Here is a 27,479-nt window from a genome sequence, read left to right as displayed (position 1 = left end):
AAAGAGACTTCAGATACAGTATTAGGGGACCACTAAGGTCTATATAAAAGAGACTTCAGATACAGTATTAGGGGACCACTAAGGCCTATATAAAAGAGACTTCAGATACAGTATTAGGGGACCACTAAGGTCTATATAAAAGAGACTTCAGATACAGTATTAGGGGACCACTAATGTCTATATAAAAGAGACTTCAGATACAGTATTAGGGGACCACTAAGGTCTATATAAAAGAGACTTCAGATACAGTATTAGGGGACCACTAAGGTCTATATAAAAGAGACTTCAGATTCAGTATTAGGGGACCACTAAGGTCTATATAAAAGAGACTTCAGATACAGTATTAGGGGACCACTAAGGCCTATATAAAAGAGACTTCAGATTCAGTATTAGGGGACCACTAAGGTCTATATAAAAGAGACTTCAGATACAGTATTAGGGGACCACTAAGGCCTATATAAAAGAGACTTCAGATTCAGTATTAGGGGACCACTAAGGTCTATATAAAAGAGACTTCAGATACAGTATTAGGGGACCACTAAGGTCTATATAAAAGAGACTTCAGATACAGTATTAGGGGACCACTAAGGTCTATATAAAAGAGACTTCAGATTCAGTATTAGGGGACCACTAAGGTCTATATAAAAGAGACTTCAGATACAGGTCTATATAAAAGAGACTTCAGATACAGTATTAGGGGACCACTAAGGTCTATATAAAAGAGACTTCAGATACAGTATTAGGGGACCACTAAGGTCTATATAAAGCATCCAAAGAGCACCATGTCATGGGACATTTAAAGGTCCAATGTGTAGGAATTTCTCCCATCTAGCGTTGAGATTATATATTGCAATCATCTCCACACAGTTCAACGTAAGTATTAAAGCTACGGTAGCCTTCACGCTTCAAAAAGCCGGTCTCTTGCTCTTTTCAATATCCTTGTTCTTTTTCTGGGCGAAGAAGACTCCTGTTCCTGAAATTTGGATTTTGAATACGTGTGGTCCTCCATGTTTCCTTCTTCAAACTTGCCGGGGGCCGGGAAGCTACGATACCCATTAGCAGCACCTGTGAGTTTATCATGTGACAGGGAAAACACTTAAGGTGGAGCAGTATGTCCTGTATGTCCCTTACCGGCTAACGTATTTCAAGATGGAGCATGAACATGGAGCGTCTACCCCAGTTCATGCAAATGCAAATGTAAAATTTCAAGCCTAAAGGAATACTTGGAATTGATGGTGGTGGTCAATATTCATAAAAAAGGACAAGTTGGTGAACGGGCAACACAGATTTTGATAATGAACAACTAAACACTTTACACACTGGACCTTTAAGAGTCAGGAAAAACCCTGCATGTTAATTATGTAGTGTTTTGTTCTTTGTTTAATGCTTTTGTCTTATCTCCCTATATATATATATATATATATATATATATATATATATACACACACATATAAACAGTACAGGCCAAAAGTTTGGACACATCTTCTCATTCAATGCGTTTCCTTTTATTTTTTGACTATTTCATTGTAGATTCTCACGAAAGCATCAAAGAACACATATGGAATTTATGCATCAAAAGTGAAATAACTGAAAACATGTCTTAGATTTTAGATTCTTCAAAGTAGCCACCCTTTGCTTTTTTATTAAGGGAAAAAAAATCCACTAATTAACCCTGACAAAGCACACCTGTGAATTGAAAACCATTTCAGGTGACTACTAAATGAAGCTCATTGAGAGAACACCAAGGGTTTGCAGAGTTATCAAAAAAAGCAAAGGGTGGCTACTTTGAAGAATCTAAAATATAAGACATGTTTTCAGTTATTTCACACTTTTTTGTTAAGTACATAATTCCATATGTGTTCATTCATAGTTTTGATGCCTTCAGTGAGAATCTACAATGTAAATAGTCATGAACATAAAGAAACACATTGAATGAGAAGGTGTGTCCAAACTTTTGGCCTGTACTGTATACATACATATATACATATACATATACATATACATATACATACATATACATATATATATATATATATATATGGCCCTGGATTTGTTTGTTCAGCCTAAACGTATTCAAAACTTTCATATCACAAAGTCCAAATCAGTACCTTTACATGTTTTAATTATTAAAATCAGTCTATTGAAACACAATAGATTATGACAACCAAGTGTACAAATGAAATAGAAATAGTTCCTATTGTCTGTCACTTGCTCCGGAAGATCCATTTAAAAAAAAAAAGAAAAAAAAAAGCAATCGAGAAAAAAATATTAATGAGCAACATACTTCACAATGAACAATCAGAACATTCAATTTAACATGTTTTTTTTTCTTTTTCTAGACATCTTCACATTAGAAACGAGCGACTCCATTTGCGTGTTTTAGTACAAAACAGAGAGCTGAGATTGTTTCACAGTTTCTTCAAAATCCGTCACGTGAAACTGAAAGAGACGTTTCCACTGAGTCTCTTTCCTGTCTTTCTGTCTCTTTTTGTCTCCTTGAAAAAGTTTGTCTGTGAAAGACGCTGGATCTGTCGGGTTGGGGATTCCAAAGTCATTGGGCGTCTCTGTGTGATTTCCCTCTGTGTTGAGCTGTGGCGGAGACAGTTTGGAGTGACTGGCGGTGCTCGCCATGCTCTTATTCTGGGACAGAATCACAAAGGTCACAACAACAAAAAAACAAAACACTAGCAAGCAAAAGACCGACTTGATGGTTGAAGTCAAGTATGTTCATGGCCACCGGCTAACACATAGCATTATTCAGAAAGTTTGCCAAACCTACAGTCAGGGTGCGATTTTCCGGGGCGGGTGGGGGGATGCGTGGGATATTACCTGTTCTGGTTTACATATCCCCAGTGGGGACAAAATGTATCCCCCACCCCCTCAAAGTGATCAATGCTACTTCACCAATAGACCATATATTATATACCTTAAAGTATTTTGAACTTAGTAAAGCACTGTAACATGAACAGTCTATAGTTCCATAGAACGATAAAATAAGAGCAGCAGCTGCTGGTTGTATTTAGCAGTTGTTTAGCCGCCAACAGGTGACTGAGAGCCGGCTACAGGCACCGCCAGATGATGGTCCATTCAGGGGCCGTGGTAGTGGAGTTTAGCCCGAAAAATGTGAGCGTCATGCGGCGATCACAGTTAAGTTTAGGCGCCAAAACGACTCGTTATAAAAAAGATCGTGATTTGGATTATGACATTCCACGAGGAACGATCGAATGAGCGTTTTCCTTGGTGAACGTATTTTGTTTTCGGCGTGAATTGAACTCCGCTTTCCGGGCTGAAAGCGCTGTGTTTTCCATTGAATATTGAAGTGCATATTTAAGTGTTGTTATTGGAAGGGGGATTTCATTCTTGCATGTTTTGTTTTATTGTGCATGACCCCCGCCCGTTTTTTTGACAAATCGCACCCTGGTTACCGTATATGCAGAAGCAACTGTCATCGTCATGTTGTTCCTTGAGCTACCTTCTGAGGCCACGCAAAAAAAAGAAAAGAAAATAGAATAAATATGCAAACCCCTTCAACACCAGAATGCAAACATATGAAAAATCTGATATACATACCTACCTATATGTGCAGTCAGCATACACGGGTTCACTACGTTTTTCTTTGCTCGTGGGAGAAGAAAAATGATTGAAAAGATGAACTAACATTGTTTTAAAGTCATGCTCTAAAAGGTTTGCTGCAGCAATGAGTCAAGTGTCCCGCTCATGAGGAAGAAACACGCCGAATGAGTGCCGTTCGACCTGAGAACCTATGAGTCATTTTAAAAGGCGTGAATGATGTCCCAGCAGTGGAAGCCAAACGCATATAGTCACTTCTGCAGATATTTGGACGGCATTTCAGCTTTCTTTTAGCTCCTCGCTCTTATTTTAGGAAGCAAAATGACACAAGGACTGCAAAGTTAACGTGCAGACGGTCGGTTGGAAAATTGAGAGCACTTTTTCAAAAGCTGCTTTTTGTAACTCATTTCATGGTGCCAAGATTACATTCAATTTGAGTAGTTGTTTTTCATGTACAGTCAAAAAATCTCACTGTGCAAATTTTTTTTACTGCAGTTTGGTGATGTGCATGTGCAACTTCTCGAGGCTCATCGTTCTCCTGTTTTCTCGTTTAACAGCCTTAAAAATGTCATGGCTTTCTGAGAGTATCAGACTCCTTCAACTGTTACTGTAAAGTGGTTCAAACGTCTTCATTTTAAACTGGCGGTAAAATCTTTCCAGCCTTTGTGCCATTTCTGTCCATACAAAAACAGGAGCTATAGAGTAAAAAAAAATTTGCTACTATCCGAATATTTCAAGAGCTCACTGCATGAGAACATACAATAGTAAAAATGAAACAACACCTATTCATCGTTACACTCCATGGTGGCTCTGCATTAGAGTCTCTGATGAATTTGGACAAAACCTAATATGCCACGCGTGCTCTCCAGAGTCCCCTCTCATCAGAGCTGTCCCAGTTTGAATGAGGCGTATTTTGGGGACAGCTCAGGTCAAAGTTCATACAGTCTCTTCCTGTGGTGGCCTACTCCAGTTCCTCTCGGTGCTCCATGCGCAGATCTCTCCTTCCTCCTCCTCCTCCCCCGCCTCCTCCTCCGCTGGCCATCTGTCTCCCCGTCTCATTTTCCTCCTCTCCGTCCTCCTCGTCCTCCTCTTCCTCTTCCATTCCTTCCTCCTCTTCCTCCTCCTCTTCCTCCTCTTCCTCGTCCTCGCTGCCGTCCATGGAGTCGTCGGCTCCCAGCATGGCTTGCTGCATGGCCAGGGTGGCCGAGTCTGAGGACAGGGACTGGAGGCTGTCCATGCTCAGCGGGTCTGGGGGAGGGGGGGGGACAGAGAGGGGGTGAGTAGGTATAAAGCCAGAAACAGACCAAATCCATCCAAATACAGACGGGACTTCTCCAGTCATCTGTGGTGCACACACTAAATTTACTTTAAAGAAGCTGAGGTACGGTGGCCAAAAGAGGCCATTTTAATGACGTAAAACAGTGATTCCCAAACAGGGGTACTTGTAGCCCAGGGGTACTTCTGCCGCAGCCAGGGGGTTACGTGGAAAGATCGGCTAAGCAAAAGGATAGGCACAAATAAGCCTTGGCTTCAGCCAATTCCTTTTTCGGTTATCTACGGTTGCAAATTGTGGGGACAAAATTGATTATTTCATGTGTTAACCAAAATAAAATTATTCATCATCATCATCATCGTAGAGTAGCTCAACTAATTTGAAAAATATACTGTACATTTAAAGAATATATCCACATATTAACATGAAGTCAACTGCAACGCCTGAACACTACGTGTTAAATGTAAGAGTGAGTGAAAACTAGTCAGCAAGCGAGCACAGAGGTTTGAACAGGTAGCTACTAGAAGTAAATAAATGGTAGAAATAAAGAGCTAAAAGTGCTGACTAATCAGTTTAAATGATTAGCAATGGTTCGAATAGTTTTAGATGAATGTCTGAACTATTCAGCTTTTAGCTTAGCAGCAGAACCATTGATGCTGATCAAACCGAGCTTTCATTTAATTTTTTAGACAGGAATGGGGAGAGAGAGGGGAATAGCTGCAGCAAAGGAGTGTGGGTAAACAGTTAGGACTCAGCCCTAATGGCACCCTCCCCTCCCCCCAACATGCCAGCTACCTGGTGAGCTACCGGGGCGGCCATACTCCTTAATATGGACAGTTCAGTTCTATGAAAAAACTAATATCCACTTTTATATAATGAATAGTTTTATGTATTTGGAACACACATTGGGAATCAATGAAGAGGTTATCTGACAGGGCTGTGGGCGGGCCTCAGACCAAAAAGGTGGGGAACCCCTGACTTAAATAACAGTGGCAAAAATAATGGAGACACGTTTGATTGCACTTTAAGTTGATTTGGAGTTTAAAATGGTGGTTATCATGGATATTATTTCATATCAGAATTTGTAGTGTTATGCATTCGGCAGTTCTTACGCTGAATAAAACCAATTTAACTATTCATTACTGTATGTGCAGTTTACTATTGACTGAAAGCAGAGCTCCATTTTCCAAAATACTCCGCTACATGAAAACTATACTAAAGTAAATTGGTTCAGTTAAAATGATGAGAGTGGCGTTTGGGTTTGAGGGTAGTTTGCTGCTCTGTTAATACAGCTGCAGTGATGGAGATTGCAGATAAGAAATGACACCCAATGGCTAAAATCTCGGACCTAAAATGGGCCTTGGATGACTGCAAACTATTTCTTTATCTAACTATTCTCAAGAGAGTTGGAACCCTCGTGCTTTCAAACACACGCTCAGATCTTACTTAAGCCAAGGAACCCTTAACTGAGAGAGATGGATCAGGGACCTCCTGCTACATATACTGTATTAAACGAAGTTGCATATTAAACTGGGCCTACAATAACGTGTAGGGTAGCCTAAAGCCTTTATACATACTTTTTTAGTGCATAGAATACTAAGCTATTAAAATAAATCATGTTTTAAATGCTGATTTTTGTTAAGAATGTTATTCTCAGTGTTCTTGACTTTTGCCTTCACATCTTCTCACATACATGAAAGGAAAGAGTCAATAGTGACATCTAGTGGGGATATTTCAAAAACACAAGTTTGAGGTAACAACTTGGGGTGTGTTTGTCTTGTTAGTGTTGGTGTTGGTTACCACTTACTGTCCGAGTTGTTTACTGATCTGTGCGTCTGCAGAACTCCCGCCACGATGGAGTCCGGCCAGAAGCGCTGTGTCGGACGGTGCTGGGACTTCATCTTCTTGGCTTTAGGAGCTGGGTCCGGGTTACTGGCATCCAACATGGGCTGGAGGATACGCCGGCGGGCGTTGATGAACCTGTGAAAACAAGCAACGGTGGAAGGAAGTATTCAGATCCTTTACTTAAGTAAAATAACTAATAACACACTGTTACAAGAAAATAGTGCTGCAGTGAAAATGTTACTTAAGTAAAAGTCTGTAAGTATCATCAGCAAAATGTACTTAAAGCATTAAAGTAAAAAAAAAAAAATCCTTCCATTTTAGAAAGAGTAAAGGATCCAACCAGTTGTGTGTTTTTTTTTTTTAATTTTAAGATAATTTGTTTGGGCTTTTTAGCCTTTAATTTTTTAAGAGGACAGCTAAGTGAGAAAAGGGAGAGAGAGAGGGAAGACATGCAGGAAATTTGTCACAGGTCGGATTAGAAACCTGGACCTCTGCATCGAGGCATAAACCTCTCAGTATATGTGCGCCTGCTCTACCAGTGAGCCAACCCGGCCACCAAACAGTTGTGTAATTTCATAACCATCTCAGCTAGACTTGTAGGCCGTCATATTGTTGGCTAGTTTACTTTAGAATCAAACATCAGATTTTATAATCTACATGGGTTCTGTGAGCAGAAATCTGAATGTGTAAAGTAACTAGTAACTAAAGCTGTAACAGATGAATGTAGTGGAGTAACTAAAGTAACTAGTAACTAAAGCTGTAACAGATGAATGTAGTGGAGTAACTAAAGTAACTAGTATCTAAAGCTGTAACAGATGAATGTAGTGGAGTAACTAAAGTAACTAGTAACTAAAGCTGTAACAGATGAATGTAGTGGAGTAACTAAAGTAACTAGTAACTAAAGCTGTAACAGATGAATGTAGTGGAGTAACTAAAGTAACTAGTAACTAAAGCTGTAACAGATTAATGTAGTGGAGTCACTAAAGTAACTAGTAACTAAAGCTGTAACAGATGAATGTAGTGGAGTAACTAAAGTAACTAGTAACTAAAGCTGTAACAGATGAATGTAGCGGAGTAACTAAAGTAACTAGTAACTAAAGCTGGAACAGATGAATGTAGCGGAGTAACTAAAGTAACTAGTAACTAAAGCTGTAACAGATGAATGTAGTGTAGTAACTAAAGTAACTAGTAACTAAAGCTGTAACAGATGAATGTAGTGGAGTAACTAAAGTAACTAGTAACTAAAGCTGTAACAGATGAATGTAGTGGAGTAACTAAAGTAACTAGTAACTAAAGCTGTAACAGATGAATGTAGTGGAGTAACTAAAGTAACTAGTAACTAAAGCTGTAACAGATTAATGTAGTGGAGTCACTAAAGTAACTAGTAACTAAAGCTGTAACAGATGAATGTAGTGGAGTAACTAAAGTAACTAGTAACTAAAGCTGGAACAGATGAATGTAGCGGAGTAACTAAAGTAACTAGTAACTAAAGCTGGAACAGATGAATGTAGCGGAGTAACTAAAGTAACTAGTAACTAAAGCTGTAACAGATGAATGTAGTGGAGTAACTAAAGTAACTAGTAACTAAAGCTGTAACAGATGAATGTAGTGGAGTAACTAAAGTAACTAGTAACTAAAGCTGTAACAGATGAATGTAGTGGAGTAACTAAAGTAACTAGTAACTAAAGCTGTAACAGATGAATGTAGTGGAGTAAAAAGTACAATATTTATCTCGGAAATGTAGCGGAGTAGAAGTGGAAAGTGGCATGATTAGAAAAGACTCAAGTAAAGTACAAGTACATCATCATGTGTACTTAAGTACAGTATTTGAGTAAATGTACTTAGTTACATTCCACCACTGAGAACAAGAAAAGGACAAGGGTTGAGGTGGTGGGAGTGATGTAGTACACAGTCAAATTTTCAAGTGAAAACAATGTATGTTATTATCGATCATGAATCAGCTTGGCAGATATAGTATTTTAGAAAAGAAAACAAGAGGAAATTTGGAATTACACTTTACTTGAAGGTATCTACATAAGAGTGACATGACACTGTCATAAAGGTGTCATAAACTTTATAAACAAGTCATAAACGCTAATGACATACGCTTCTTTTAGTAAGTGTCATTCGGTTATTGTCATGACAAGTTATGGTTAGCGTTAGGGTTAGGATTAGGGTTAGGGTTAAAAGTTCATGTGTCATGACAGTGTCATGCCACTCTTATGTAGATACCGTCAAGTAAAGTGTTTCCGAAATTTGGAATGAATGTATTAATTTCTATTTTTAAGAATGACCACAGAGAGAAGTCCGGAACGGCATGATAAATCAATATCATCAGCGTGCTGTCTGATATATTATATACAGTCCATTTATCAGCAATGGGACTTTCACTGTACAGTATATCTCCATAGATTCCAGTAATACAAAACAACATTACCGTCATCATGTTAACATTGTTTTTAAAAACAGTACATGCAGGCCTTTTTCTGTTGTCTCGGACTCGTCGCTATTTGGACTCGGACTTGTCTCAGACTTGACCATTGGATTCGCCAAATATTGTAGTTGGTCTCGACCGAGTCCAGCACTAGATGCTTTTTTTCTAAATTAACTTCCTTTTCCAAAACAAAACCTTTGATGAAGGGCGCTCGCTCGTTCAGAAAACAGGTATTGGTTTAATTCATAATCCATCTAGAACGGGCATCGGCGCTGGTCGCCTGGTACACGCCTGGCTGCGACAAACATCAGCCATCAATCTTTTATTCATTTTTTTGGCCACAGACACAATGTCAGCGAGCACTGTGTACTATGGATTCTTCAAGACACGTGATAAGCTCAAGAATGGGAACAATGCACTTTCTTTTTTATCACATCACAAATAATAATAGAGCAAAATGATCATCTTAAAATAGAAGACATAGTGTCTCTCACATCACATAAACTATGAACAGGTAAGTAAATGGTCTTGAAGAGGATTCTTTTATTTCTGTCTCGGCCTTGACTGTCCCTCATTTGGACTGGGTCTTGACTAGTCCTGGTCTTTGACATGTCCTGGACTCAACAAAGGGGGACTTGACTACAGCCTTGAGTACATGGATAATATATACTCCTAAAGATAATTTTGTGGGCATTTTAGGCCTTTATTTCCTACAGGACAGCTTAGACTTGAAAGAGGAGAGAGAGATTGCAGCAAAGGGTTGCAGATTGGAGTACTAAGCCTCTTTCTATGGGCGGGCACTCTACCATATTTACTCGTAGTGAATACAGAAATGTAAATGATCATAAATACAAAACATGCAGTTACATGCAATTTCAAAATATTTCCCACCAAAAAAATCCTTTCACAAATGCCATCTTTCATTTCAACCCATCAATGGATGAAAAGGTCAAATCTCCATTTCTAGAGATAGCAAAGTAGCAAATTCTGCACTTTCAACCCCAATTTTCAAAAGTATACTCAAATATCTTTTATCTAAAAAAAAAGAGTCTGTTTCTCGAGAACAAAAATATAAAAGAAGAGTGTTACTGTCAAGAAAGGCAATATGGTCTCATGTGTGCTTGATATATGAGACCAGGAGATGGCACCATAGTGCCAGCAATGTGCTGAGGAGCTGCAGTATATTCCAGTTCAACCAAACCTCCACGCCACACACATTTATACTACAATAGTAGAAAGCAGTGTCTATTTGTGTCCAAATGGGCACGTGAGGACTTTATGGCCTTGGTCGTTTATAGGAACACAGAATCTTACCAGTTGTTGACTTGCAAAAGGGTTAGATTTGTTTGTGCTGCAATCTGCCTTTTCTCGTCTTCTGTCGGGTACGGGTGCTGAAAGAAGGAGGAAACAGCAGCTTAGTTTGCTAACAATTTTCTGTTATAGCATCCGAGTGCCAGAACCTAATTGATTCTGACTTCTCATGTGAAAAACAGTGAAATGTACTACTCTAAGACCAGTCAGTAAACCTCCCCCCTCTTCAGCTGCTTTACTCTCAATATGTGAGAGTGATAAGACCTGATAAGCATGGCTTACCTATCCCTTTTTGTTATGTTGACATTTTTAATTAAATTTTTTTTGTTATAATTTTTATTTGTTCATACATTATATACGGTTTATATATATATATATATATATATATATTTCTTCTTCTTTTGTTATACTTTTTATTTGTTTATACATTATATATATACAGTATATATATATATATATACAAAGTATATATATACTGTACATATTTTCGAAATAAAGATTTCATTCATTCATCATCCTTTCCTTCACTGCTTCTACAGCTGCCATCTCATAACACCAACATGTATGACCATTTCAGATGAATACACACACACACACACGCATGCACGCACGCTTGCACGCACATGCACACGCACACACACACACACACACACACACACACACACTCTGCCTCACCATGAGATGCTGAAAGAGCCAGGAGCGCATGATGTTGGTGGCATGTTTGGGCAGGACCCCCCTCTTATTCTTGGACTTTTTGTCTTCGCTGTCCAACAGGGACGACAGGTCCACGTTCACCTTTACATTAAAGACCAGGACGAGAAGACAAGGGGAGAAATGAAGCGGATGGTAGGGCTTAGCAATTGTTGCCACGGAAACAAAGGGAGACTACCAATTACCTATCTTTTTTTTTGTTCAGTGGCAAGGGCAGAAACACCTCCTCAAGTGTCACCATGGAAACTGAATTTGAGTAATGATACTTAAAATGTAAAAAAAAAATAAAAAAAAAAAAGCCGCACCCTTGACTGTGTGGAAACAGGAGAGGGTCAGTGGTCTGTTTGGTGCTCCGACGAGGAGTTTAAAGAGCCGAGGGGCAGGCAAGCCCCCGCTCCAAAGTTTGGAATTCACCGTTTGCTGCTGAATTAGTGAACAGCTGGTACAAAGTGTGACTGCGTTTTGGCGTGCTTTTTCATTTGTGTTAACCTAAGCGTGTCTTTGTGTTCCGTTAGAAATCATTATTCAGATGTTATTGTTTGGAGTGCTGAAGGACTCCGAGTATTGACAGTGTTTTGACAGCCTGCGGTGTACAGACGGCTCTGTGCGAGTTAGGGCTGCACGATATGAGGAAAATATCTAATTGCGATTATTTTGACAGATATTGTGATTGCGGACATTATCATTTTTGTATCATTATTCTCATTTTCATTGAAAAATGTTAAAATTAAAAAAGTTAATTAAAAAATGATTATAGTGTGATTTTTGTGAGGATCTGTACTAAAGAAATATGTTTTCTGTAGTCTGTAGGATAGGAGTTGTAGGACGGGACATCTCTTCAACACCACAATACTTCATTCAGAATGGTTTAACACATATTTTGCCTTTAACAAATATTGCGCCCCCGCCTGCAATTTGGATTTTTCACTAGTCCATATTGCAATTTGGATAAAATTGCGGTTAATTGTGCAGCCCTAGTGTGAGTCCACATGTCTGCTCTGGCTTAGCTGCGCTTGTGAGGACTGACTTTATAGTCCCCTACTGCACTATTTCCTCCTTTTTGAGTGACGTTTCATTAAAACTACAGTGGATAGTAGTTTTAGGAAAGTTTTGAGCGTTTTTTTTTAAATTAAACAATATATATGTGAGCCATTTAACATGTATGTCATCAGTAGAAACCAATGGCATTGGTGCTAAAGTGCTTGAAACGATAGGGAAATCAGAGCATTGAGAGATGGACTGATTCATTGTTGGTTTAGGTCTTTTTGTGGGATTTCTTGACAATAATACAACATATAGAATATCACCAGACTGAATCTTTAATGCCAGGTAATGTGATGTACTTAAGAGTATTAAAATTAGAAGGATAAACCCCTTGGGATGACTCATCTAATTTCCGAGGGGGTCCTTAGGACAAATATGCAGAAAATACATTCACACATACACACAGCACTCCCAAGCCTAACAACTCCAACACCAATTGACTCCCCCCATAAAAATAATAATAATAATGAAAAATAAATATACAGTATATACAAGTAAATACACAATAAGTTTGTCTTTTCAACTTAATGAAAACAGCCCACATTTCTTGTGTTTGTAGTAAAGTGTATTCATACAGTCACATGTGGAGACTCTAGGGACTCTAGGTACACCATTCAAGTCTAGGGTCATGTTAGGGTGTTGGCGTTAGACATGTATTGGTTAGGGATAAAGGTTAGCCCCAGAGTGCCCAGAGGAAGGATGCAATTTGATGCAATGTCATCCTTAATGAAAGAAGTGTGTGTGCGCCTGTGTGTGTTCACTACATTACAGTATGTGTGTGTTCATTTCATTTTGAAGAAAAATATGTATGTGTGCACTGAGGCAGATAATATGAAACACAATGAGCGCTCAATAGCGACCATTACCACACTCTCTTTGACACTATCTGCACAGAGCTATGCTTCACACATACACATTAATCACATGCACTGAATCACATTGCACACTGTATTTTACTGACTGTCCTAAATATGTAATATATAATGTGGGACAAATCTTTGTACTCTGTCATTATAATTGCGACTTTGGGTTATTTCACAATTTTGTTTAAATGAGGTACCCATTTGTGGAGGCTGAAATATTTCAGAGGGGAGCATAATGTATGCATGTAACATGCATCAGCATGTAGGACAAAATGCATGAATAAGTAAAAAATGCAGGTCTGCTTAAGAATATGAAATACATTAATTTTATGCAGAGTGTAGTAGTTGAAAGAACCCAGGCTGTCTTAGAGATAAATAACAGACAAACCTGTATGTACTCACAACCATTCAGAACCCCCGTTAACCCAAACAAGGCCCATAGATACACATTCACACACACACACACACACTCACATCCCCCCTCCCACTCCCCACACCAAGCAAGAGTCATTACAGTTGCAGCTGGGTGTCACGTGGGTAACCCTCCTCTTATACCACCTCAGCCCTGGGAGTGTGCGTGTTGCGGGGGGAAACTAAGGTTGAATTAATTGGCGGCGCCGAGCTGGAGAGTGTGATTACTCGGGGCTTGTCGGCAAAGTAGCAACGGGGCCGTGTTCAATTCCCAGCCCACATGTAGCACTCTGCTTCAGCTGGGTCGCGGCTTTTCACCGAGGCCTCCTCTGACTGTCAAGCACAGACTGTACCTGCCTGAAACTGATCCAGGCCACTGCTGCTGCTGCTGCTGCTGCTGCACAGGGTTCACTGTTTGAACTCCCCTCTCCCAGTTTCTATTCATATCTATAGGCAAGTGTTGGCACTATCAAGGCCAGACCAAGACTGGCCACAGTAATGCGCTAAATCCACCTAGTCTGGTGCTTTTCTGAGTCATGCATATGTTTGAAATGTCAAAAAAAAAAAAAAAGTCAAATGTAATCTTAAAATCCAAACTAAATTTGATCTGTAGAATAGGTTTACTCCCCCCTAAGCACAAGCAAATAACGTTCAACTTATCTTCTGTTGCATATTTTAATATTGCATTGTCAATCTAAGCTGTGGTTTACAAATGTGGAGTATTACATAATAAAAAAAAAACGTTACACATAGACCAAGAGCACGTAAACATTCAAACAAGTTAATTGCACAGCTGACAATTCCTATAAATGATCTTTGCTTTACGTTTGTACTGATTCTTTGCCTGAAGATGATCTAGTACCGAAATGTTGCCTGCTATTAAACTTTATATATTTTTTGCAAGTTAGACAGTGTGCGGGAGTTTTCTTTTTTTGTCTGTACTGATGTTTGTACTCTATAAAAGTGAAAGAATGCCATCCCCAACCCCTTTGTACATCAGTGATACTAACTATATTAAAGGCATTGCCAGTGCTACTGCCAAAGGCAGACCTTTTACTTGGAAAATGGAATTCTGTGTTTTTATGTTGGTAAAGAGTATTATGTCTGCTCTACATTTGCGGACCTATTATGTTGCCTTCCGTCTGATGTCTCAGTCCTGTGTTGTGACTGTCTTTTGATGAGTCAGCGCCAATTAGCCAGGTCAGATTCCTAGTGCTTCCGTCGGACGGAGCCAAACAAAGACATTGGTCCCGTGAGCAGACCTAACAAGGGCTCAAGCGGCTGATGGAGATCAGGGTTTCTATTCCCAATACTCTGACACCTCCTTCCCAACAAAGGAGGGTCTGTCGCGGGCGATACGACAAAAGGACTGGTATAGGTTTTGGATTCCAAAAGTCCTCTCATTGATTGTCTTTTAAGGAAACAATTACACTTTTAAAAAATAATTAGAAATAGCTTCCGTTGGCTTACTGCTCGGCTGAAAAAACATGAATACAACAGACGGCGTATCCCACCTACACTCTAAAAACTCCTGGGTTATTTCTTCAACCCAGTTTCTGGGTTATTTGTGTTGGGTTAAAAACATGGGTTAAGTTTTTCAGATAGTAACTATTGTCTCGGTCATAGGGCTAATATTTTGACCCAATTCCTGGGTTGTTTGGGTTGCTGGGTTATTTTTCAAAGAGTAACCCATGTTCTGGGTTATAGGGTTGTCTCTCTCTCTCTCTCTCTCTCTCTCTCTATTATATATATATATATATATATATATATATATATATATATATATATATATATATATATATATATATATATATATATATATATATATATATATATATATATATATATATATATATATATATATATAATGTATTTTTTGTTGGAGGGGTATATTTTATAGAGTTATTATATTATCATGTCAACAGTTTATAATATGAACAATCACACTTGTGGGTTGTGTACATTATGATAAAACAGTATCACCAGTATTTGTAGGAGACATCAAGTGACACACCCTCTAAACATGGATATATTAACTAAGAAATAGAAGAAATAAGTTCATATATTAAACCCTTGCCCCTATAACATACACATCAGTCTGCCAGAAATTCAGAAGAGGAAGAAGAAACACATCCTTCCCTCTCTACCCCTGTAGAAGAACGCCCCCCTCAGACACTTGCCACACATACCATAACAGAGGAGTGTGATGCGTCAGATGAGAATGCAAAGGTTTAGGTGTGTATTTCGTGGCTGTAAAAAAAAAAAAGTATGTTTATCTGTACTTCTCTGGTGACCCCTTAAATACATAACGAACAGTCCCTGAAACAAAGTTTTATTTTCTGAAATAAGGCATACTAGCATAGTAACCCAAGTTAGGTTATTTGTGACTTTTGACCCAGAAGTTGGGTTATATTAACTACAATGTTGGGTTATTTTAACCAAACATTTGGGTCAGGTATTTAACCTAGAAGTTGGGTTATATTAACTACACTGTAGGGTAATTTTAACCCAACATTTGGGTCAGTTATTTAACCCAGCAGTTGGGTCAAAAAGAATAACACAATTTTCTGGGTTGAAATTACCCTGAAATTAGTTGGTCCCTTTTTAACCCAGGAGTTGGGTCAAAAATAACCCATTTTGGGTTATTTTTTTAGAGTGTACGTAACAGTTTACAATGAAGTTGTCTTTTTCTTTGATTTTATTCATAGAACAGAATGTCCTATTCCAAATCCTTTAAATATGCCATGGTTCGAGTCTATATTCAGCTGTGATGACATGTTAAGAGTGAAGCTCAACTAAATTGTACAAGTGTCAAATCCCCATTCACTGTATTATCTCTGACTCATCATTCAGAGATAAAACAGTGAATGGTAAAATAGTGCACTGATTATCGTATGAGGCTAAATATTGGTTCTTTAATGTAGCCGTTTGCCTAGTCTCACATTGCCAGACCTTCCTCCACAGCATTGGGGAGGAGGGTCTGGCTAGTCCACACAGCATTCCTGGATGGGAGAAAACTGTGCTCTAGTTAATTGGCATTTCTTTAAACCAATCACAATCGTCATGGGACAGAGGAACGGTGCCTCTGCTAAATAGCCTCAGGAAGGAGCTTGTTTTGGTGGAACATGTATGTTCAAAAGTAGTGCAACAGAAAACTCAGATTGGACAGATAGTCTAGCTGTCTGGATTTACCCTGCAGAGATCTGAGGAGCAGTTAACCATAGTCCTCACAAATCCATCGGAGGTTAGAACGCCAACACACAGAAAGAGGAAGGGGACGGACATCCGGCCGAAATTAGTGAAATCCCGTGGAATTTCCCCTGGCTACGGAGCAATCCCAGAAGTGGAACGTCGTGGATATAGACTACTGTTTGCCTGACACTAATGAAGTTTAAGCACAACTTTAGGAAAATCACTGTAGGCCTTTAATGTCAATAGCACTGCCTTGGCCTTTAACCATGCAGCTCAGCTAACAAAGGTACAACATCAACTCAGAGCAGCTCTACTGTCAATATGTCAGTAAAGCTGCTTTACAGTATATATCGCACGTAATATCGTTATCGCGATATTTTCCTCATATTGTGCAGCCCTAATTGACAGCAGCCTTTCTCTCGAATATTCTAGATGATGTATTGTTTTCATTATTTCAATCAATACTTTAAAAATAAATCTGTTACAACCTCTTATTTTCATATTCAATACGCTCATTCATCTCCACATTTCCACATCAACCTAACACACTGAGGGTCCAAAACACCCTCAAATAAGTGCTGAATCCTTTTGAGCAGGAAAAAAAGGGAATATTAAAACCACAAATGTGTCCTTGCGTCATAAAAAATCCAATTCCAGGCATTCATGTGCGGCTGACTGTTCTAAAGCCTTTCATGGAAAGGAGATAAAACATTTGTGGTCATAATATTTCCTGTCCATAATAATTCCACAATACTTATTTCACATACTACTGAGTGAAAATGTTGTGTATTAACTTTGAGTTTTATTTCCTGTATCTGTGTAAACCCCATCATAAAGAAATATTTTATAAACAGTAAACAGTATGAAGGAAGTTAGTCTTAAGTGCATGTCCTTACATGATTTTCATTCACAGTCAAACCTGACCGGATCATGTAAGCGTCTTAGACATCATGGGAATAAGCTATTTCCATTTTGTCAGTCAGCGGGGGGGCTGTGTTCAGACAGAGACAATGAAAAGGCACCCATGGGGGTTTCTGTGAGATGTAAAAGGCCCTTTTGATAAAAAACAAATGGAGAGAGGGTGGGGAGGGCACAGGGTGGGAGCCAATGTGTTGGCCTAAGCATCCTCGGTCAGACGGCTTTACCTGGGAGTTCTGGATCTGAATGGTTCCCGGCGGCAGCGCCTGCGTTAACACTTGCCCTTGCGATGTCACCATGGCAACCGGCTGGTACAGGGTCCCACCTGAGGGGATAATTTTCCGTCATGAGTATCAAGTGGCTTCAGCAGCTACTGGCAGCTACATCTCGCACCACCGCCAGAGCCTTATTAACTTCTTCTCAGCCCCGCAAAACACAAAAACAAGAGACAAAATGATTCAATGGAAGGTGAGTCAATGTCCATTAACCCAGAAAAAAAGAAGAAGAAAGGAGTGTGTTTTTGCTTCTGGCTTAATTAGTCTTGATCAAGACATTCTTATCACAGTCTGTTTGTGCTCTTCAGAGTGTAGTGATCAAAGGCAGATATTGATTTATTTTCAGTTAAAAGGGATTTCCAGAGGGCAGGATTAACACTCCACTGTACAGGCTTGACATCAGACAAGCCCTCTGTGAAGGATGCTATCATGGCTCTATGATACACAAATACACAAAACTCTACAGAAGTATATCAACAGATAATATTAAAATAGTAGCTTTTATTATTATGATTCATTGCAGAATGGTGTGTACTGTATATGCTTGCCTGATGTGGTTTTAAATCCAAAACATGCTTACCACACTGATTCTTTTTAACACTATGCTTTTTGAACAAAATGGATTATTAATGCAAATTCATGATAAATTATCAAGTGGATGTTGCATAGTAGTGAACCACTTTTAATGTTCCACACATTCTGAAGTGTATCAATTATCATAATAATATATAAATTGTAATGACAATAACCTTTTATTCTGTATAGTACTTTTCTAAATGTGGTTACAAAGAGCTTTACAGTAAAACAACAAAAACAAAGCTAACATAATACAAATTATCAAAAATTTAAAAATAAGGTATTTGAGCCAGACTGCAGCACTTTGGATAAATTGATGCCAGCAATGATGGTGTCCTATGGCTAGGACCTGAATAAAAGGAATGGCAGTAGTCTGAGGCTATGTTTTGGCTTTGAAGTGGAGTTATGAGCCAAAAGCGATCTTCATGCACATAAGTGTTTTTAGCTCCAGTAGAAGAACTAATCTCTGTTTAAACTAACAAGCCCAAACCTCATATCTCATCAGCATTCTTGTATACTGGGCATAAACAGGAGGCACCATGTATACTCCGCCCATTGCTGGTAGTTGCAATGGTAACGTTAGTAGCTAAGTCTTAGAAAATGAGACATTAGCGTCAGTGTTGGTGTTGCCAAATGTCTCCGTTTGCAGCCGTTGAGACTACAACACAACCCCGCAGATTCCAAACCAAAACGGATCCAAAGTGTTTTCAAATGTCTCCAGTTTAGGGGCTCGGAAACACCAGAGTAGGGGGAATGAGAGGGGGAAACGTAGCAGAAGATATATGTTTTTAAACCAAAACGTAGCAATGTAAATGTAGCCTTAATTATGCTAAAAGCATGGAAAACCTTGAAATCTGTGAGAGTTAAAAAAATATATTCTATGTTGGCTAAGATCCTCAGCTGGAGAAAGCAGGATTGAACTCCTACGTTGCATGTCCTGCACATTTATTTTGAAGGACAGATGATGCCAGTTTGACTGGACAGGAAAGGCGAAAGACGCTGGGCAAAATAGAAAGATTTACATTGGTCAGGTTTTTTTGACAGCTTTTAATATTCAACAAACATGACAAGATCTGGGTTGATTTAGCTGTGTCACCAGGTCTAAGGCAGATATGCAGCGGTGTGTCTTCAGCATAGAGGCAGAACTTAATGTCAAATCTCTGCACAATGTGACCCATATATATATATATATATATATATAGTGTATATATAAATATATATATATATATATATATATATATTATATACTGTGTAAATATACATATATATATATATATATATATATATATATATATATATATATATATATACACACAGTATACTGTAACAGGCCCCTCCATTGATGACTTCTACTAGTAAGGTAGGAACGAAACTAGTTGAGTGCCAGAAGAAGAACATAACACTTTGTATCATTGAATAACAACTTCAGCAGAGTAGAAATATTCACATTATTAAGTGGTAGTTACCATTTATCATCTGGTAACAAATATAACAGCATATCACTGTATAATATCTGCCTATATTCACTTTGAAACTTGAAGTATCAAACATAATTTATACCTACCTATGACAGCATGAATCTCTACTATCTCCAATCGGTTTTGAATATCAGAATGTCACAATATTTCCACCATCCATACAGACAGTACTGTAGCTCAGTGCAGGCAAATGCGATTATAAAATATTGTCCATTGGGAATATGAAGGGATCAGATTTTACACATATAATATATTATACACATAATATCTGGCCATTTACTGATAATACTGCAGATTTGCAAAATTAGGTGTTTTGTTAAAGCAAGTGTGATCATGGAAACTTGAAGAGTCATAATATGTCTGTGGGATGTATGAGGAAGCTCCACATCCCGTGTGAAATGAAACCGCTTGTTTGAAACCAGAAAAGCCTGAACCAATCCATGGATGTTAAATATGCAGATTTTACTATGAGGAGTAAATCATTGCATTCAATAGTTCAAATAATCCCTACCCCAGCTTTTAAATGTGACAATGCCCTAGATATACTAACACTAATACAAGCCACAAATTAATATGGCCTGTGTATGTGTCTGGGTCCTAGTGTTTGTGTGTGGTAATCACATTCTTACCCGATACCACTTGAGAGTTGATGGTAGTCATGGCGACATTGCTCTGTTGCAGACCCCCGGCGGGCACCAATATCCCTGAAGGGTTAACAGAGCTGGAGACAGAGGTCATGGATGGAGAGGAGGTCTGAATTAGTTCCTGGGGGATCACAGAGAGACACTAGTGAGCAAATGTAAAGAGCTAGCTCTACTGTTTGTGCCTGAAAACTCCCAGAAGCTGAATCTACCTGCTGATAAATGACAAAGTGTATCTAGGGGAGTGCTACTGAGAGAAAGATAGCATCAAGGACGTGTAAGATGCACAGAGATGTTGTTGAATGTAAGACAGAGGACGGCCAATTACTTCATGTCCTGTGGCCCTGTGATAAGGTCCAGGAGTTTTGGACCAGGATAAATGATAAGCTATGTCTGATTGCAGGGACCCAGGTTCCATTCAGCCTAAGATTATTTGTTCTGAGCGATGGGTCAATCCTAAACGGGATGGATAAGCACATAAGAAGCTGGGTCCAGACTAGTTTTATGATGAGTCAGACATATTATTTTAAGGGGATGGAAGAATGAAGGGGTGCTGTCAATCCAGGAGTGGGCTTGTGAGATGGCTACGGTGGCGGCGTTTGAAAAAATGTCATATAAATGGTTTGCCAGATTGGATGTCTACTGTATACTAGAAAATAGGGAAAGTAACTGAACTTTCTGGAGGGCTCCTAAAAAACTTTGTGCTGGGGAGAGACGTGTATGATGGGCTTAGGGTGGTGTCATTTATACATATGTTAATTGTTTTTTATTGTCTATTTTGTTACTATTTTGTTGAATGGTCTTGAATATTGTAGTAACTGTCTCATCTTTTCTTGATTTATGTCTGGGTCGGTGGTGATAAAGGGGGGGGGATGTGTTCATGTTGCTTGTTTTCAGTGGTGGAATGTAACTAAGTACATTTATTTATTTTATTTATTTAATTACATTTATATAGCGTATTTAGTACTCTACTTAAGTACAAATGTTGAGGTACTTTGAATATTTTCTTTTCATGCCACTTTCTACTTCTACTCTGCTACATTTCAGAGAGAAATATTGTACTTTTTACTCCACTACATTCATCTGTTACAGCTTTAGTTACTAGTTACTTTACAAATGAAGATTTCTGCACACAAAAAACGTAGTTTATCAAATCTGATGTTTTATTACAAAGTAAACTATATAAGGGCCTACAAAGTCCAGCTGAGATGATTAGACCATTAAACACACAACTGGTTGGATCCTTTACACTTTCTCCAAAATCGAAGGATTTTTCTGCATTGAGTACTTTTACTTTTAATACTTTAAGTACATTTTCCTGACGATACTTTTACTTACTTAAGTAACATTTTCAATGCAGGACTTTTACTTGTAACAGAGTATTTTTTATAGTGTGATATTAATACTTGTACATAAGTAAATGATCTTAATACATCTTCCACCACTGTATGTTTTGTGAGTTGTTAAAAAAACAAGATGGCTAGAGAGTCCACCACTGACCTGCTGCATGTTGAGACTGGTGTGTGACGGAGAGTAGGGTCCTCCGAGGTCATTACGGAGGAGGTTGTCGCTGTGCATCTTGGTCTTGAGGCAGGTGATGTAACGGTTGCAGAAATCTTTACAGAGCTCATTGACCTTCTCTAACTCTAATAGGTGGATTCGCAACACCTGAATGGCCTTCACCATCTGAAGGAAACAGAGACGAACCGTAAGCAGATCACTTTCACAACATCAACAATCACTTTATTCATTGTTTTTATTTTATAATCACCATTCATGTACCCATTAATGCTTTCTGAATACATAATATACACAGTTTACCCCTAAATATTTGCCAAATAGCATTAAGTGAGCCTTATGATAATTTATTTTTTGAAACATTCAGCTTAATGTAAATTCTAGGAAGGGTTAAAAAGGGAATTAATAGTGCATCAGTCTACAGCCATGCTAACGGCTCCCTGGGGCTCTGTAGAGCACACTGCTGCTTTCAGCTAAATGCTACCTAAACAGTCTTAACACGTTGATGATTACAATAGCACATAATGTTTACAATAATAACCATCTTAGTTTAGTGCTATAGCATTTAGAAACATTTGCTAATTAGCACTAAAAGCAAAGTACAGCTGAGGCTGAAGGGAAATAGTTTTGCAGGTATTTAAGTCATAAAAATAAGGACTGGGTCAAGTGACTTTTTGACCTCCTGACAGTGTTATTTATAAAGTCAGGGATCATCAAAATTGGCTGCTACAATTTCCATAATGCGACTGGATATCATCTGTCATGAGATCTCTCCTGCCTCCTAAATGCAAGTTTGTAATGCAAGTTTTTCTGTGAAGAATAGTAAGACTCATAAGTCTAAACATGGGAAGCTCCCTCCAGAGCCACAGAAGACATTATACTGTGAATGTCCAGTGTACATTTGGTGGGGTGCTCCTTTAAGATACAAACAGAGAGGTTCCTTTTATGGCAAGGCCCTCAACACCCACACAGGTGTTTATAGTTAATATGGCTGATTGGACCTTTTCCAGGACTGTGTGGGTGTGGTTAGACTGAGTGATTGACATCTTCCTGAGTCCACCACTGTTAGTGTTGTTGCACCTGTTAGGGCAGGACAAATGACACCTTTATTATCCTTATTGGTAGAAAGAATTTGTGACCTAATAAGGTCCCATCAAAGCTCCGGCCCACCTTCAACCTGAAAAGAGTCTAATCAGCCAGAATAACTGGAAACACCTGTGTGGGAGTTCAGAGGCTTTGAAGGTTATATCTCCTTTAAAACTCAATGCAGGGTAACCATTAAAATACTTGTATTTGGGGTTTCTATTAGAACATGTTTATATGTCTTAATGTTCAATAAACACATTATTTTTCTGAATATACCTGCTCTGTCTGAAACGCTCCATTTTAGCGCCTGTCTCTTTAAGCCCCCCCTCCCCGCCCAGTCTGCTCTGATTGGTCAGCGTTTCCGGGTCTTCTGTATCTGCGCACTCAGAGTCTCTGCACCGTCATTGCAGCCGGGGAATGACTGTTACAGTCCTGTAGCAGCACTTATATAACTGTATATAGTACAGATGTGACAACCATACTGAAGTCCTAATGGCTCGTTTAAAGGCACAGTTTCTGAATATTTCTGAATTTCTGTGTGGATTGAGCATTTTGAGACTTTTACTTTTTTTGTATTTATATAGCACCTTGAATTGCTGTATGATTAAAAAAGACATGGAAATCTCACTTTTTACAAAACAGGTAACCTCATGTGCCCAGACACCGCCTACAAAGAGCCTGGGTCTGTCCGAGGTTTCTCCCTAAAAGGGAGTTTTTCCTCACCACTGTTGCACTAAATGCTTGCTCGTCGGGAAATTACTGGAATTGTTGGGTCTCTGTAAATTATAGAGTGTGGTCTAGACCTACTATATCTGTAAAGTGTCTTGAGATAACTCTATGCTATGATTTGATACTATGAATAAAATTGAATTGAAATAAGTGAATTGCCCTGAACAACTAGATCACCTAAATCAGCTCTGGGTGTACTCAAACACACATGTGGCCACATTAAGTGAAATAAACTCAAAAACAGATTGTGGAACAAGTGAGATGAGGTGTTTACAGGCAGTTTTTAAAGGGTGAGATGTGACGAGGAAATGGCATGCAGCGATTTCTTTTATTGATGAGCAGGGAGTGACATCCGCTTTTATTATTCATTTCAGAGATGCATATAGATTGAGAGTATACATGCGGGCTGTAATCCTTTCATCCTTCACTATCCCAATGAAAGGATCTCTTCTCTCCTCTTAGGTTTGACTTTTCATACAGTAACCTCCCCCTTTCTTTCTACTGTGGGATGGAATCTGTGTTATCGGGGTTTGAAGAGATGTGCATGGTAGATGTGATTGTGAGACAAAGCTGTTGAAAGCTCAGAGAAACGGACGCACCAAATTTCAAGAATGAGCTTGAACTCAACGTGAGATAAAGAAGCAATTTTTACAATCCAACCTAAAAAAAATCCAACCAATTATTGGACACCCCTTGATATTGTAGCTTATATGTTATATACCTAAAACTTTGAGAGTGATTAGAAATACTAATATATTGTGCCTATTTTACTGTTGTCATGCCAGTCTTAATTTTGTTTTTCAGTATTTTCCTCACCACGCTGTTCCTGGCGAGTAGAGACTTAGAGACAGCATTCAGACATTCATGGGGCATGAATAACCTCCACTGAAACATAGCCTAAAGGAAGTCTTGAGGCTGGGGAGTCAGGTTGCAGCGCAGGTTTTACAGATGAAGCTGTCGAGGAAAATCTCCCCACACCAAAATGGTTTTGCTCTGAGCAGACATTTTCAAATGATTGAAAAGCATGCAATAGCGGTGGTTCATAGAGGAACTTCTATCATGTTAGATACTGATGGACTTGTCTGATATTTAACCCCATTTCATTGGAGTCGTGTTGCAAGGGCCCAGGTTTATTTCCTCACAGCTATCCATATAGTAGTAGTATAGTTAGAATTGAGTTTTGTTTGTAGTACATGTTTTTTTCAGTTAATGTACAGTATTCATATAGTTCTGTATTTCCGTCTCTTCAGCAGTTATCTGATTATCGACTCTGTGAAGCAGACTGTAGTGCACTTCCTCAGAGTCACTACTCAAGGTCAACAGAATGGACAGAAAAGTGCTTGGCCAAGGAAGAGATAAATCAGCTAATTAAACTGCGCTCACTTAATCAAGGGACCAGTAACTCTTTGCCCATGGCAGCCAGTCAGGCCCAGTGTAACATTACTGTCCTGTGGAAGAGTTAGGGCCCTCTGGGAGGGATGCCCGCACCCAGTGCCTCATAAAACACACAGATGCAGGGTTAATTGACTGTTCAGCACTTGTCGGCCTGTCGGCCCAAGTACTTTAATGGCAAGAGTGCACTTCTCGTCTCTGTCTTTGTCTCCGTCTGGCTTCAACTCCTCCCCCTCTTTTCTCCGTGACATGATCAGCATCCTCCTTCTCTTAATTTGAAATTACTGCTAGCTGTTGTGCACGGGGAAGTGCAGGGGGAGGATAGGGAAGATTACATGAAAAAGGAGGGAATGATTAGGAGTCGTAATGATGGGATCCTCTGCAAATAGACAACCTACAGCTTCATTTCTTTTTCCTCTTATTCTTCATTTACAGATGTTACTGCTTCCATCTGATGCTCTTGCTGCCACTTCATGTAAAGCAACACGTTTATTTAAACTGAAACGGGGGTGCGTTGAACACCCTAGTGTTAAGACTAATACACTCCCCCACCACAAAGTGGGTTGCAATGGCAGAGTGGCGCTGTCCGTATTTCCGCTCGTTGACTCCACAGGAAGTGAATCAACTGCAGAAGAAACCTCATAGTCGTATAGTCACGTTATGACTGACAGTAACTTCGCTGAAAGCTTTGGCCAAAATATGAGACATCCGCATCATGTTACGTGTAGTGAATGTCACTAGCAATAATTTTATTATAGTTGTTCTTCATCTTATTTATTCAGCTGTGAAACCAGATGAATGGTAACAAGATTAATTGTGTAACTGTGTTATGCTGTGATTTAGCAATAGGGCTACAACAACTAACGTTAATCAAAAATTATTAAAATAATTTAGCAATAAAGTTTTGTCATGGATTAGTTGTGTCAATGCTATAATGCACGGCATCTTACACGTTATACTCCAGTGTCTCCCAGAGTCAGACCTCATTTCAGATAATTGGTGGAGCAGGTTCCCTATAGCTAACTAATGTTAATGTTTAATCAAAGAATTACACTGACATTACACATTACAATGACTTCCTAAAAATCAAAGTGGTGTGTTAATGATTACCTAGTCTCGCATTGCAAGACCTTCCTCCAGCGCTTCGAATGAGGGTCTGGCTAGTCTGGGATAAGAGTAAAACGTGCTCTGGTTTATTGGCATTTCTTTAAAGTATTCACAATTGTCTTGGGCGGCGCTAAGGATGGAGTAACGGTGTCTCTGCAAAATAGCCTCTGGAAGGAACTTGTTTTGGTGGAACATGTGTACGTTCAAAGGTTGTTTTAGTCGTGCAACAGAAAACTCCGATTGGACAGATAGTCTAGCTAGCTGTCTGGATTTACCCTGCAGAGATCTGAGGAGCAGTTAACCATAGTCCTCACAAATCCACCGGAGGTTAGAACGCCAACACAAAGAAAGAGGAAGGTGACAGACAGACGGCCAAAAATGATGGACATCCAGCGGAATTTCTGGCAGCACCGGAACAATTCCAGAAAATGAAACGTTGTCGATATAGACTAAGGATTACCATGCATGTCACGGCAGTTAGCTTACCAAGTTGTCCAGCTCTGGATCTTCACTGAAGAAGGGCTTGTGTTCTCGCTCCTGCTGATGCACAAAGTTTTCAATGTCCACATCAAAGCTGGCTGATGTGATGCATTCAGATCCCTGCGTGGCCTGCTCACATTTCTCAAACAACAGCGCCAGCAGAGGGAACAACGGATGTCTGAGGAGAAAGAGAGAGAGAGAGAGAGACAGAGGGACAGTGTGTATCAGTGTGTATAGATGTCATCTCTGATCTTAATTCATGTCTTTTTAAAGTAAATGTTGGTGCATCAAGCAATATAACTGTAGCTCTGAAAATATTAATTTCACTGAATTTCCAAGTTCCATGAGAAGGTAATCATGCATTTTAGAAGCTTTGGCCATTTTGTGTTTTGCAAATAATTCAATTGGTGCAGCCACTATTTTTTAATCTTAGTTGGAGGTTTCCTACATTTCCCAGGAATCTTTTTCCCAGCCCCAGATAAATGGTGTGAACTTTCAATCAAGGGCGCGTGTGCTGACATAAACTAGCCAACTCTGCCTGTGTGATTGTACATGTAGGAGCGAAGAAGAAACACATGCTCCTTTATTCTTACACCAAAAATTTACCATTAACGTTTAACATGCA

At 39.1% G+C, this 27,479-nt stretch overlaps 1 protein-coding gene across 5 annotated transcripts in view; it reads right to left on the bottom strand.

Annotated features, from left to right (window-relative positions):
* Positions 1–2,105: 2,105 nt before the first annotated feature.
* Positions 2,106–27,479, bottom strand: part of pknox2 (pbx/knotted 1 homeobox 2) — a 116,759-nt gene continuing 91,385 nt past the window's right edge. For 2 of the 5 annotated variants that reach the window (XM_039778488.1, XM_039778485.1), the window contains 8 exons: positions 26,861–27,032; positions 22,043–22,228; positions 20,531–20,666; positions 17,800–17,897; positions 11,109–11,228; positions 10,437–10,513; positions 6,651–6,823; positions 2,106–4,818 (listed from right to left, as the gene is read on the bottom strand). In XM_039778488.1, the coding sequence (XP_039634422.1) occupies positions 4,532–4,818; positions 6,651–6,823; positions 10,437–10,513; positions 11,109–11,228; positions 17,800–17,897; positions 20,531–20,666; positions 22,043–22,228; positions 26,861–27,032 (1,249 nt within the window). In that variant the 3' untranslated portion in view covers positions 2,106–4,531. The remainder of the gene's footprint in view (positions 4,819–6,650; positions 6,824–10,436; positions 10,514–11,108; positions 11,229–17,799; positions 17,898–20,530; positions 20,667–22,042; positions 22,229–26,860; positions 27,033–27,479) is intronic. The other 3 variants (XM_039778487.1, XM_039778486.1, XR_005636522.1) reach the window with 2 other exon arrangements.

This window comes from Perca fluviatilis, chromosome 16 (assembly GCF_010015445.1).
Source record: "Perca fluviatilis chromosome 16, GENO_Pfluv_1.0, whole genome shotgun sequence".
NCBI classification, from domain to species: domain Eukaryota; kingdom Metazoa; phylum Chordata; class Actinopteri; order Perciformes; family Percidae; genus Perca; species Perca fluviatilis.
Note: the sequence above shows the minus strand (reverse complement) of the source record. Positions and strands in the feature narration are given on the sequence as shown.